We start from the raw sequence: 14,673 nt of genomic DNA, 5'->3' as shown, positions 1-14,673 counted from the left end.
TGAATATTTATTTACTTCAAATTGCTGTTAAATAAAACTTTGGCTTTTACTATTTTAAACATTCTTTATGACAACTTTACATAATTCTACTAAATAATTGTGGCATAAACGCAATAAATCATAGATAAATCAAATTACAACTACAATGCAGACAAAGCTGTATATATATATATATATATATATATATATATATATATATACATATATATACATATACATACATACATACATACATATATCACACACACACACACACACACACCCATCCTTGTACATATATCTTTGTGAGGATATCCATTGACATAATGCATTTCCTAGGGCCTTACCCTAACCGCAACCATCAAAACTGATTGCCTAAACCTAACCCTTACCCTAACCCCAACCATAACCCAATTCAAACCTAAACTCTAAAACCAAGTCTTGACCTTCAAAAAGAGGGCTTGCAAAGTGAGGACCGGCCAAAATGTCCTCACTTCACAAAAATGTCCTCATTCTGTTGGATAAAGACGTATTTCGGTCCTCACTATGTATTATGTACAAGAACACACACACACACACACACACACACACACCCATATGAAATAAGCGGTCAAGAAAAGAAAATGGATGGGGTTTGAAAATTGCATTCAGGTGCTTGGTGCTTAACATCCGGGCCACTCGTGGTTCGTGGGTCTACGTCATCCTCTTGCCCCGCCTCCTCCCGGGTGTCGTCATAAAAGCTTGCTCACATGCAGACGGCCGCTTGCTCGCTGGCTAACAGCATCTAATCGACAAGGGAATCTTCGTTCGTGGTCAGAGTTTCTCTCCGCGCCCTCCCCCTTACCTACCCCCTACCCCGACGACACGCAATTCAACGGGGACGACTACTAAGACAATTCGCTGGTTATTAAGAATAAAATAAGCTAGTTGGAAATAGCCCGGTTTAGATTCTCTCGCTTTTTTTTTTTTTTCCTTCTCCCCCCCCTCCTCCTCCTTTTCCTCGTCGGCGCATACGTAACTCCTTTTTAACCCTCGTCGGCTAACTGTGTGCTAGCTCGAAACGACAAGGCCGCAGGCGTCGTGTTGTGTGACACTTAACGTCAGTTCATTCGGAGCGAGGCCATCAGCGTCCTGGCATATACGGGCGGCCTTCATCGCTCAGATCGACTACCAGCAGCCCGACATAAGGATGGCTTTGAAACGGATTAACAAGGTAACATTGACACCACCCCCCACCCCAACCGCTAGCTTGGTTAGCCCGGGCGAGCGGAGCCCCTCCATCTTGCCCGGTTCTCTTGTTATCTTAATTATGTCGTCAAACAGTGTAATTGTCGTACTTTTAACCAGTTCACGTATTTTTATTTTTTTTTAAATAAACGCGCACGTAACTACCACGTTCGCTGCGAGTTTGTCACCACTCCGGTTAGAGTATATATATTTTTTTAAATTCGGGTGTTTGACGCTAGCCTGGTGTTAGCAGCCTAGCTCACTCGGCAGGGCCCCGACACCTCACACGGGTTATATAAACACACGCCCGCGCTTAGATTTGGCATAAACATGGCAAAATATTAGCGTCGAGTTTGTGGTGTTGGAACATTTTTGAAGCGTCTTTTAGCTCATTTCGCAACACATGTACTGTCCACGCGCACAGGCGGCGTTTAACCAGAAATCATGAGTCATATTTCACGTCAAAAGCGTCGTGGGTGAAACATGTCTGTGGTATGTTGTCTTATGAACTCAAACCGCCTCGCTCACTCATTCACACGGTTAGTTATTTCAATGGCAAAAAGTCTATTTATTAATTTGAATGACAGTCGATGATAAGCATTTCTTCAAAATGTGGTTAGTCGTGGAGGCCGGGTGGGGCAGCGCGGGGGGAGAGTTACCCCCCCCCCCCCCCCCATACACAAACGCGCACTACTACCCTCCTCGCTTTGAAATAGCTTAAGGCCTAAAAATAAAATGTTTGATATGCTTTAAATCTCATCTTGCTTTAACTACTGGTTGTACACAATCGGAAGTACTTACATCCAACACTTAGTTACAAGTACAGCTATGTGCAAAAGTAGAACTTACGTTTGAACAAAAAAACAAAACAAAAAAAAGTAGTTGTGTATAAAACACTTTTACCCAAGCTATATATTGTGTATGATTGTACAGTGCTCATATTCATAAAAAAAAATGTACTGATACTACATACAGATGCAACTTAACCAGCCTGACAACTTATTGTGTCAGTCATGTGTTGAGACTTGAAGATAATTTAAGGTGAGGGCAGCTGTGGCGTCATGATTCATGATTAAAAAAAAAGTATAGGGTCAACAGTTGGTTGATTAATCTGCAACTATTTTGATAGCAGATAAATTGGCGCAGTCCTCGAAATTGCCAGCCTCTCAACATTAAATAGTCTTCAACTTTTGTGTAGTCCACCATGACAGCAGCCTGATAGTCTGTGTTGACTCAAAATTAAGACATTGAAAAAATCTGCTTTCACTTTGGAAATCTGCACCTGTTTTCTGACATGTTATGGGCCAAAGCAGTAACTCAAACATAATCAATTTGAAATGTTTTTTTTTTTTTTTTTATAAAATGTAAACTTTTTAAAATCTGATTTATCGATTAAACGTAATGGTCAGATTATTCATCTATTAAAATAATCATGAGTTATAGCACTATAATACTGTATATCATGCTGCTGGGCAGATTTATTTTATTTTATTTTTTAACCAAGAGCTCGCTAGCGTTGGCTCAACTTCTTGCGTTAACAAAACAACTTTGTGACATGACATGCTGGTGACGTTAGTTATTTTCAGTGGATTTTTCGATGTGACCTTCTGTGACATTTTGTTGATGTTAACATTGACAACTGTCATACATTTGTGTAATTAATTAAAAATAAGTACAACGTATTAATCAACTATTGATCAAACCTTCATGTGGCACACAGATCTTTACTGTACAGGCGACGAGACGAACTTTCCCTGAGCAGGTGTACCCAATGTTAATGAGTTAAATCATTCTAGTTTTCTCCCCACCTGTCCATTTTAGGAGCTTAGTGACCTGGCTCGCGACCCCCCAGCACAGTGCTCCGCTGGCCCAGTGGGTGATGACAGTAAGTGTTCATCAAAACTTAATCAACATTTCCAAATCAGGTTTTTTTTTGTTTTTTTTGTGTGTTTTTTTCCCCAAGTGATCTTGTCATTTGTAAGCTGGAGGCCTAATAACAGTTTGTTCGTTCTTTATAGTGTTTCACTGGCAAGCCACAATCATGGGCCCTGTAAGTACAAATCCTCTTTCACTCCCCCCGATCTAGTTTGAATTTTATTTTGTGTTTACAGGCGTGAGGCCAGTATTGTTTGAAAATTTTCTAATTTATTTATTTTTTGTCCATACAGACTGATAGTCCATATCAGGGAGGAGTTTTCTTCTTGACTATTCATTTTCCAACTGACTACCCCTTCAAACCACCCAAGGTAAGCGCCTTTTGCCCACCTGCATTTAAAGCAGAAAAGCAATTTAATTCCAGTTTGTTTGCATTTCAAACATGCAGATGTGGAAATACCGAAAAATTGTTTTGCAGGCTTACCGTTTATGATCTGCGTGAGCAGTGTCGTACCGGGGGTAGGGGGGGGGGGCATGGGCAGGGGTTTGGTGGTTATGTAATAAATAAATGAAAACAAACTTAACACCTTAAAAAGTTGTATACTAAGGATGCACGATAATGTTATTTCCAACCGATATCGATAAACCAATAACTTAGAAAGTGACTAATAGTTTGCAAAATTTAACTTGATGAATACAAACATACTTTCGAGTCCTGCTATAAATCTACCATGTACAAATTGCATTGAAACATTGTGTAAACCACCATGAAGCTGAATCTTATTGATATCTCTGCTTCAAACACAACCAGAAACTCATTTTGAGTTTGTCAAAACAAAACGGTCGTGTTTTAAAAATGTAACAAAAAACTGCAAATGTAACATTTTGGAGCGACACAATAAAGAGAGCCCACGCCGGCGACTGCCATGATGCGTCTTCTTTCAACACGAGGTCGCGCTCATTATGCCGTCATAAATACGCAACACTACCAAAGGAGGGGGCAGTGGTTCGAGGAGTTGGGCACAACTTGAGCCACAACTGATGGACCAACGTGGCATGTCTATCATCGGCGGATTTCTTTATCTGGTTTTATCTGTATGATGTCAACTTGGTTGATAATTATCGACCACCGATATTATCGTGCATCCCTATTACATTCATGATTAGGGCCTGATTGATTAATCGGCTGATGCTAAATGGAGGCCATTTATTAAGAGGCTTAATAAGAAGCCAAAAATGTTCACATTTTAGATGTTTGCCAATACCTAGTGGTTGTAATAATGAACGAAAATAGAATCACTGATTTATAGTGTATTTCATACACAACATAACTCAATATACTTTACATACTGTAATTAAATGTACATTTAAAAGCTGATTGAAAACAAAGTAAAATTAAAAAAATGTATCTTAGATTACTAAAAGAGTATATGGTGTATGAATAAGGTTGGGTTTTTTTGTTTTGTTTTTCCATTTTATTGGTATGTTTTGAATCTTTATTCATATTATTCACAAACAAAATGGATATCATCGGGGGGGTGGTATTTCCTTTCAGGGCGATTTTGGGTGACATCGATGAAGTGGTAGTCGTTCACGTGTTTTGGCATTAAAAGCATGCATTCCATTTTTAAATCAACAGCTGCTGGGGCCAGTGCAGCAAGCCCGTGGAAATATCTCATTAAATACACTACAAAATATGCGAGTCTATCCTTGAACAGAACACAAGTGCCATATGCGCCTATCTACTAAAACTAAACTGAAGCATTTAAAAAAAATAAAATAAAAAAATAATGAACAAACTTCCTCTAAAAACTAAACTAAACTAAAAAGCAGTCACAGTGGCACAGAATTGACAACTGGAAGAAAATCGGCTATGTCATCTGTTAATGTTGACTCGGCTATCATTACCATAGCATCGTTTGCGTCACCAATTAATCACTGGAAGCTGTTCACACTCTGGACTGATTGTCAGCAAATGCTGGTTACAAATAGACATATATCATTTACATTTAATGGTCATTACGTGATAATGAAAAACACACAGGAAGGCTATAGCTGAGATTTGAACCCTAAGTGTCCAAACTGTCACCGTGAGGCCCCATGTTGGACTTTTTCCGGGTGGTTGCCTTTGAACGTGGGCTTTATGTGTTTGCACCGGCAACACTTTTTTTTTTTTTTTTTTTTTTTTTAAACTCATTCACTGCCTTTGACAAGTATACTTGTCAATTGTATTTTTTAGAGCGGTGCTAAATGGGGGCGAAACTGAGCATGCTCCACTGTAAATATCAAACTTGGAAACAACTTTACTGATGCCCAACCACCGGTAGATGACATCATTGCCCCATTTTATAGGAAATAAACACAGTTTCAGAGTCCATGGGAGAAATGGCTGTATTTTGGCAAACCTACATTTTTCTGCTGTCAATTATAAAAGAACGGGACGGGACAAAAAGTAGGGAGTCTATTCTGTTATTTGGTAGATTCGGTTTATGTATAATTATTGAATGTAATATCACGTGAATATTGGAAATGTAAAAAATTTCTATAATGACTGGCAGTGAATGAGTTAAACATGTGGGGAATCTTTGGCTATCTCACAATTAAGAATCGATTTTCGATTCAAAATGATTTGACTATGATTTCTGCTTCATTTTATAAATAACTACATAATTGTCATGATCTACTCTAGTCTGACTGGCTAATGCTAGTTAGCGGGCTACTCACAGCACTTTTATTCCTTAAAAGAACGGCTATTCATACAAAATGCTTCAGGAATGTATACAGAGAAGCATCTTAACATTACTCACCGGCATATGCTCTTCCTACGCTGCAAAAAAAATAAACTTTTATTGGCATAACTTGATCGTGACTTTCCTTCTATTCTCTAATTTGGCTGCAACTTAATTGTATCCGAACGCACAGAACCACACTGCCCCAAAATGGCCAAATCGGGTACAACATGAACAGCATTTCCATGACACAAACAAGGGCAAGGAAGTATAAAATAATTAAAATGAAATTGATTTTAGGAAGTTTAAAATCGATTCTGAATTGTACTAAATGAGTCGTTTTTTTGGGTCACACCCCTAACATTTTTCCAGTCTCGTCTGCCACTTTAAGTCATACCGGACATTCCGCTCGTCAAGGCTTTTTGTTTTTTGGCTGATGTGATCATGACGCAGCAGTACTTTTGTCCCTCTCTTGTCTTTCAGGTTGCGTTCACGACGAGAATCTACCACCCAAATATTAACAGTAACGGCAGTATCTGTCTGGACATTCTCAGATCACAGTGGTCTCCAGCACTTACCATTTCTAAAGGTGTGACTCATGAATACATTGTCGTCAAGCGGGCTTCCTTCACCAGGAAACTCTTTTGATTTCCGTGCCGAATCGAGCGTCATTGAGATCTTCTGGAATGATGGGCCAGTTTTCTTTTCTTTTTTCTTGGTGTAGTTCTTCTCTCCATTTGCTCACTGCTATGCGACCCCAACCCCGACGACCCGCTTGTGCCAGAGATCGCGCGAATCTACAAAACAGACGCCGGCAAGTAAGTCAAGAAAGTAAAAGGCCCCTCCCTCCCCAATATATATATATATATAAAAAAATAAAATAAATGTTAACTTTCACTCTCAGGTACAATAAGCTAGCTCAGGAGTGGACAGCCAAGTACGCCATGCTTTAAAACAAAACAAAAAAGTGGGGGGGTAAGAAATTGAGGCTGCATCTTGGCTGGCACTCTGGGATGTATGGATGATTGATTGTCGTGAATAAAGTGAGGTACACACATACTGTTTTTTTTTTCTTTTTTTTTTCTTTTTTTTTTTATATATATGCCTGATTTTTTATTTTTAATGTGAGACACCACATATGCGATCGGAGGGTGGTGTTCTCTTGTACTCTTAAGCAGAGATTCTCGACATGTGGTAGCCAAAACGATCACTGCCCTATTTTCTTAGCTACCATTTTGAACAATTATATCAATTCTCTTTGAATCAGTGCTGACTTTCCACCAGAGGAAAAACTAGGGAACAAGATTATTTTTTTTAAATCTATATTTGAGTCTGTTTGAAAGTTGCAATTCAGATGATAGCGTGCGTAACCATGTGCTTTGTAGTACCAAGGTTGACCTGTGAGAGGCAGCATGGGCCCACAGAGCATTCAAACTAAAAGAGGAAGAATCTGGGCTAACGCTTGGATGGTGTCAAAGGATATAAGATTCTAATATTCAAATAACGGGTTTAAGGCATTTTTGATTGTTGACATTGCATGGATTCTGCTGACTCATCATAGGGTCGAGAAAATGCATCAATTTGGCTCCAATTGTCTGTATGTGTGTACCCTGCATTATTGATGGTGTTGAACTGGCTTCAATCTATGGATGGAATTGACTGTCAATGTGATTGATGGTACTAACTAATATCTGTGTTTGCTCCAGTTGTCACATGCGTCCTTTTTAAGGCTGGATATACACTGATGGGTTCAAGTGACACAATTTGGGTTGTTTTATAAGCCCCCAGGCAAAAGGGATGTGGTTGGGATTTAGGCTTCGTTGCCTGTGGCTTGTTTTGTGTTCAGTGGAAATGGCAGTTGAAATGGGTATGTCACTTGGTGTGTACGTTGAAGTAATTTTTTTTTTTTTTTTTTTAATGCCATAAAGGCATTCAAATGGAATTGGGCGCTTGGACTTGCAGTGTAAATTCAGCCTTCAGTTATCAAGTCCTCCGTCACCTCCCGTTTTTTTTTTGTTTTTTTTGTTTTTGTTTTTTTGTGTGTGTGTGCGTGTGCGCACCAGTCTACCTTGCCGAGCAGGTCCTCGCTGTCTCATTAAGAGCAAACCAGATTTATATCCTGCACTAAAGACAAAAGGATGACGCATGCACACAGGAAATGTACCAAAATAATTCTTAGACGTAGAAAATTGTTTTGCTTTCTCTTCCTGCTAACTGACGAGAGTTACAGGTGAATTTCAAAATAACGGTCAGAATAGAATTGACATTTCTGCTTGCAAGCAATGAAGGCTTGAAATATATCATTGAGTCTCGACCAGATTTCAATTTCGCTTGCTGAAATAGTAACTTTTTTCCACTTTTTTTTTTTTTGTTTTTTTTTTTTTTTTTTTTTTTTAAGTGTTCTTTTAATATTTCAAACATTGAAAGTTGCATTGGGTTATGCATAATGGCTTCATACTTGATATAACCTATTTACCTGAGAGCAGTTGGCTGAGATACCTTGCTGTTTTTTTTGTTTTGTTTTTTTAATAAAAGGTAAATTCACCTATAAAAAAAAAAAAATTGAACATTTTTGGGGGAAAAAAAGTTTGCCTTCAGTGGAACTGACAGTTTTCCTGAGTTCTGAGCTGTTTGATGTATGTTATGTACGGTAACTGTAATGCTTTGACATGTGGGCCAGAAGAGCCACAGTTGTCGAACTTTCCATCCAACATGCCAAGTACAGTATACACGCTAACAGACTTGACCTCTTGATGGAACTTATGAGGCCACGCCCCTTTTAGACACAGACTCCACAATGTTTTGTTTTTTTTTGTTGTTGATTTCTTTACATTCTTTTTTTATGTTTAAAAATGTGACCTTTTTTTGTTTTTTTTTTGTTTTTGTTTTGTTCCCTCTGAGATTTTGTATGGAAAATAAGTTTCTGGTTACGCATGTAAACTTGGTCATTGACTTGTTACTTTGTTTTGGCGAACATGCATCAACGCATGCCTACTTAAAAAAAAAAAAAGAGGAAAAAAAAGTTTGCCTTTGTTAGCATGTCTCCAAGCTGGATGTGAACATTGCTAATGAATATCTTCTCCTTGCAGGTACTCCAAACTGGCGAAAGAATGGACACAAAAATATGCAATGTGATGGAGAGGGAAAAAAAGGCCTGGTGGCAGGGAGGGGGCGGGGGAAACGCATTTCTTTGGTTCAGACTGAAAAAAAAAAAAAAAAAAAATCCACCTAAATATATTTTTGTTGTTTAATCCAGAGCATTTTACACCCCCTTCCTTTTCTCATTTATTTGTTTCTTACCCGTGCGCTAATCAGAAGATAGGGTTTTTCTCTTCTCTCAGGACGCACGGCTGACACATTTTCCAGGGATTTTAACAAACAACCCCCCCCCTTCCTCATTGCTTCAAACATGCACTCAGTTGGAGCATGCACTGTTGGCCATTTCACACACAGAAGCAGATTAATTAACCACATCAGTCGAGTTATTTTGTCAAAACACGAAACTGGCTCCCTGTGAGCAGACCACCGCGTTGCCCTGTTAGCATAGGAAGTATTTAGCTGCGGAACCAAGCGTGTACAGAAGAAGCACTGCAGTTCAGAGACAAAATATTAATAAGTACCTCAATGTTGTATTTTATGCATGTTGATTTAAAAAAAATAAAAAATTGTAGGTGAATATATCCAACACACGGAAGAACTTGGTTTCCCCCTCCGAAACATCATTTTATTTTGTTGTCACTCTCTTGTTCCGATCTCTAGAGAAGCCAATAGATAAATTCATGGCTTATGCCCCACACTTGAACTGTCTGTCTTATAGCCCCTCCCCCCAAAAAACCCCACCCAAAAGTATGCATAATGCTAAGCTGGTGGTTGATCAACTCACGGCTGTTTTTAGTTCCCTTCAATAAAAAGTTACTTCAACCTTAAATGCAGATGTTGGTGTATTTTATTTTTATTTTTTTTAATAAATGTATATATAAATTGGTGTGCATAATGGTGCTTCTGTAGTTGAGAATCATAAATCGTTATTTTCTTTTGTTGCGCATTTTTCTTAATTTTAATATTTTATGGGACTTGGATAATTTAATTTTTCGGCCATTTTTAAAATGTATTTTCATTGTATGTTTCGCCAATAAAAGTACATTTTAATATTTTATGGGACTTGGATAATTTTATTTTTCGGCCATTTTTAAAATGTATTTTCATTGTATGTATCACCAATAAAAGTAAATTTTAATATTTTATGGAACTAGGATAATTTTATTTTTCGCCCATTTTTTAAATGTATTTTCATTGTATCACCAATAAAAGTACACTTTAATTTACATTCATTTATACACGGCATCTAATTTTTTTTTTTGGTGGAAGACACGGTGTCCTGGAGGTGGGGCTCGCTGGCGAGCGCCTGGTGGCCTGCACCGCCAGGCACAGCCCGAAGAGGAAACGTGGGTCCTCCTTCCCACGGGCTCAACACCGGTGGGAGGGGCCAAAGGGGTCGGGTGCAATGTAGGCTGGGTGGCAGCCAAGGGAGGAGACCTTGGCGGACCGACCCCGGCTACAGAAGCTGGCTCTCGGGACATGGAATGTCACATCTCTGGCAGGGAAGGAGCCCGAGCTGGTGTGTGAGGCCGAGAAGTTCCGACAAGATATAGTCGGACTCGCCTCCATGCACGGCTTGGGCTCTGATACCAGTCCTCTCGAGAGGGCTTGGACTCTCTTCCACTCTGGAGTCGCCCACGGTGAGAGGCGCAGAGCAGGTGTGGGCATACTTATTGCCCCCCCGGGTCGGCGCCTGTACGTTGGGGTTCACCCCGGTAGACGAGAGGGTAGCATACCTCCGCCTTCGGGTGGGGGGACGGGTCCTGACTGTTGTTTGTGCATATGCACCAAACAGCAGTTCAGAGTACCCACCCTTTTTGGAGTCCTTGGAGGGTGTGCTGGAGAGCGCTCCCCCTGGGGACTCCCTCATCTTGCTGGGGGACTTCAACGCTCACGTGGGGAATGACAGTGAGACCTGGAGGGGCGTGATTGGGAGGAACGGCCCTCCTGATCGGAACCCGAGCGGCGTTCTGTTATTGGACTTCTGTGCTCGTCACGGTTTGTCCATAACGAACACCATGTTCAAACATAAGGGTGTCCATATGTGCACTTGGCACCAGGACACCCGAGGCCGCAGTTCGATGATCGACTTTGTAGTCGTGTCATCGGATTTGCGGCCGCATGTTTTGGACACTCGGGTGAAGAGAGTGGCGGAGCTGTCAACTGATCACCACCTGGTGGTGTGTTGGCTCCGATGGTGGGGGAAGATGCCAGTCCGACCTGGCAGACCCAAACGTATTGTGAGGGTTTTCTGGGAACGTCTGGCGGAATCCCCTGTCAGAAAGAGTTTCAATGCCCACCTCCGGCAGAGCTTCTCCCTTGTTTCGGGGGAGGCGGGGGACATTGAGTCCGAATGGGCCATGTTCCGCGCCTCCATTGTGGAGGCGGCCGATCGGAGCTGTGGCCGTAAGGTGGTCGGTGCCTGTCGCGGCGGCAATCCTCGAACCCGCTGGTGGACACCAGCGGTAAGGGATGCCGTCAAGCTGAAGAAGGAGTCCTATCGGGCCTTTTTGGCCTGTGGGACTCCGGAGGCAGCTGACAGGTACCGGATGGCCAAGCGGAACGCGGCTTCGGCGGTTGCTGAGGCAAAAACTCGGACATGGGAGGAGTTTGGTGAGGCCATGGAAAACGACTTTCGGACGGCTTCGAGGAAATTCTGGTCCACCATCCGGCGTCTCAGGAGAGGGAAGCAGTGCACCATTAACACTGTGTATAGTGGCGATGGGGTGCTGCTGACCTCGACTCGGGACGTCGTGAAGCGGTGGGGGGAATACTTCGAAGACCTCCTCAATTCCACCGACACGTCTTCCTTTGAGGAAGCAGAGTCTGGGGACTCTGAGGTGGGCTCTCCTATCTCTGGGGTCGAAGTCACTGAGGTGGTTGGAAAGCTCCTCGGTGGCAGGGCCCCGGGGGTGGATGAGATCCGCCCGGAGTTCCTAAAGACTGGATGTTGTGGGGCTGTCGTGGTTGACACGCCTCTACAACATCGCGTGGACATCGGGGACAGTGCCTCTGGATTGGCAGACCGGGGTGGTGGTCCCCCTTTTTAAGAAGGGGGACCGGAGGGTGTGCTCCAACTACAGAGGGATCACACTCCTCAGCCTCCCTGGTAAGGTCTATTCGGGGGTGCTGGAGAGGAGGGTCCGTTGGGAGGTCGAATCTCGGATTCAGGAGGAGCAGTGTGGTTTTCGTCCTGGCCGTGGAACAGTGGACCAGCTCTACACCCTCAGCAGGATCCTTGAGGGGGCATGGGAGTTCGCTCAACCACTCCACATGTGTTTTGTGGATTTGGAGAAGGCGTTCGACCGTGTCCCTCGGGGAGTCCTGTGGGGGGTGCTTCGGGAGTACGGGGTACCGGGCCCCCTGATACGGGCTGTTCGGTCCCTGTACGACCGTTGCCAGAGTTTGGTCCGCATTGCCGGCAGTAAGTCGGATTCGTTTCTGGTGAGGGTCGGACTCCGCCAAGGTTGCCCTTTGTCACCGATTCTGTTCATAACTTTTATGGACAGAATTTCTAGGCGCAGCCGAGGCGTTGAGGGGTTCCGGTTTGGTGGCCCCAGCATTGCATCTCTGCTCTTTGCAGATGATGTGGTGCTGTTGGCTTCATCAAGCCGGGATCTCCAACTCTCACTGGGGCGGTTCGCAGCCGAGTGTGAAGCGGTTGGGATCAGGATCAGCACCTCCAAATCCGAGACCATGGTCCTCAGTCGGAAAAGGGTGGAGTGTCGTCTTCGGGTCGGGGATGAGATCCTGCCCCAAGTGGAGGAGTTCAAGTATCTTGGGGTCTTGTTCACGAGTGAGGGTAGGATGGAGCGGGAGATCGACAGGCGGATCGGTGCAGAGTCTGCAGTGATGCGGACTCTGTATCGGTCCGTCGTGGTAAAGAAAGAGCTGAGCCGAAAGGCAAAGCTCTCGATTTACCTGTCGATCTACGTTCCGACCCTCACCTATGGTCACGAGCTGTGGATCGTGACCGAAAGAACGAGATCCCGGATACAAGCGGCCGAAATGAGTTTCCTCCGCAGGGTTTCCGGGCTCTCCCTTAGAGAGAGGGTGAGAAGCTCGGTCATCCGGGAGGGACTCAGAGTCGAGCCGCTGCTCCTCCGCGTTGAGAGGAGCCAGCTGAGGTGGCTCGGGCATCTGGTTCGGATTCCTCCTGGACGCCTCCCTGGGGAGGTGTTCCGGGCATGTCCCACCGGTGGGAGGCCCCGGGGGCGACCCAGGACACGCTGGAGAGACTATGTCTCTCGGCTGGCCTGGGAACGCCTTGGGATCCCACCGGAGGAGCTGGTTGAAGTGGCTGGGGAGAGGGAAGTCTGGGTCTCCCTCCTGAAGCTGCTGCCCCCGCGACCCGACCCCGGATAAGCGGAAGAAGATGGATGGATGGATGGATACGGTGTCACTGAAAAAGGATGCATTTACATAATATAAATTGCTTAACTATTTTGTATCCTTGAATCTTAATTGTTAAAGCAGAATGCAGATTGTTTTGTTTTTATTAAATCAAATTCAGAAGCATTTCGGAAAATGTTTTATCCGTTTTTTGGCGTAAGTTGGGGAAGCAATGGGCGTTGCGGTGGTGCGCATGCGCACCATCACAAAATGGGAAAAAAAAAAAAAAAAAAGCAATCAAACAAGCTTGGCACTCCGATCAGCAGCGTCATGAGTCGTATGGCAGCCAATCATATTGCAGCGGGACGATCACAAGGGGACTGAAATCCGGTCAAATGACCTAAAACCCGGAAGTAACTCTCCTGACTTGACAACCATGAAGGCGACAGACTTATCGAAGAGATGATTGTACGCGTTTTTGTCTTGTTGCTTTTATCGTTTGTTTTGGTGGTTTGGAGCCATGGCGGACTCGTTCCCCTTGTGCAAAGTCTGGACGGCGAATGGAATTTGTGGAACTCCAACAAGTCCTTTTCTCTCCCCGCTCGGGTGCCAGGCTGCGTTCACACGGCGCTGCAGCAACGAGGCATCATACAGGTCACGAGATACAATTCAATGTTTCATATTGTTACGTTTTCACAATTATTTTTCAGTTTTACTTTTATTTTACGATTCCCTGTCTCTCTTTTTCAAATGCCCATCAAATCCATAAACAACAAAAGTGTCAACTGAACTTTTGCTGCATCTTGCAGGACCCATACTTCCGCTTCAATGATCTGTTGTACCAGTGGATCTCTTTGGACAACTGGACATACGCCACCACGTTTGCGGTCTCTGAAGAGCTGAGGTCAGCAGACAAAAACAATTAGAAGAAGAAGAAAAAAAAAACACACACACTTCACAGATCAGCCAAAGATTTCACGCTTGATGCTTGGGCAGCCATTCCAGATGATAAACTGGGACTTCAAAAAGTCTATTTTCCAAATGTCTAGCTTTCACATTTCATTTGAACGTTTATGATTGTCGTACAAAAAACGTTAGCCGCTGTCATAAATTAAAACAATATAACGGCCCGTCTTAAATCTTAATGTGAGTGCGTCACTGTCCCATTACTCTGCTTCTTTTTGCAATAAGTCTAAGGGAAACGGGAAAAGCAACAACTGCAGTTAAGCTTTTCCTTCAAAAAATACTGGAAAACGTTAAAAAAAAAAAAAAAAGACAAAGTAGACAAAATAATATAGAAATGAATAAAATATTGTAAAAATGCTCAAATATTAGAGAAACATAAAAATAATAGACTACATGCGTTGAAATAATAGACAATTTAGAAATAGAAAATATTAGACAAAAATCATTATAAAAATACTTCACACAC

General features: G+C 42.8%; 2 protein-coding genes across 2 annotated transcripts in view; both read left to right on the top strand.

Annotated features, from left to right (window-relative positions):
• The first annotated feature begins 720 nt into the window (after positions 1–720).
• Positions 721–9,738, top strand: LOC144031330 (ubiquitin-conjugating enzyme E2 D3). Its single transcript, XM_077538383.1, has 7 exons — positions 721–1,192; positions 3,028–3,091; positions 3,225–3,256; positions 3,375–3,452; positions 6,294–6,399; positions 6,535–6,628; positions 8,900–9,738. Exons 1-7 carry the CDS (start codon positions 1,169–1,171, stop codon positions 8,943–8,945), a joined length of 444 nt encoding a protein of 147 aa, XP_077394509.1. The 5' UTR covers positions 721–1,168; the 3' UTR covers positions 8,946–9,738.
• A 3,904-nt stretch (positions 9,739–13,642) lies between these two features.
• The window catches only part of manba (mannosidase, beta A, lysosomal), a 16,331-nt gene continuing 15,300 nt past the window's right edge, over positions 13,643–14,673 (top strand). Inside the window, exons 1-2 of the mRNA XM_077538773.1 lie at positions 13,643–13,895; positions 14,051–14,145. Coding sequence (XP_077394899.1) covers positions 13,704–13,895; positions 14,051–14,145 — 287 coding nt within the window. The 5' untranslated portion in view covers positions 13,643–13,703. The remainder of the gene's footprint in view (positions 13,896–14,050; positions 14,146–14,673) is intronic.

This window comes from Festucalex cinctus, chromosome 12, assembly GCF_051991245.1.
Source record: "Festucalex cinctus isolate MCC-2025b chromosome 12, RoL_Fcin_1.0, whole genome shotgun sequence".
NCBI lineage: Eukaryota > Metazoa > Chordata > Actinopteri > Syngnathiformes > Syngnathidae > Festucalex > Festucalex cinctus.
Note: the sequence above shows the minus strand (reverse complement) of the source record. Positions and strands in the feature narration are given on the sequence as shown.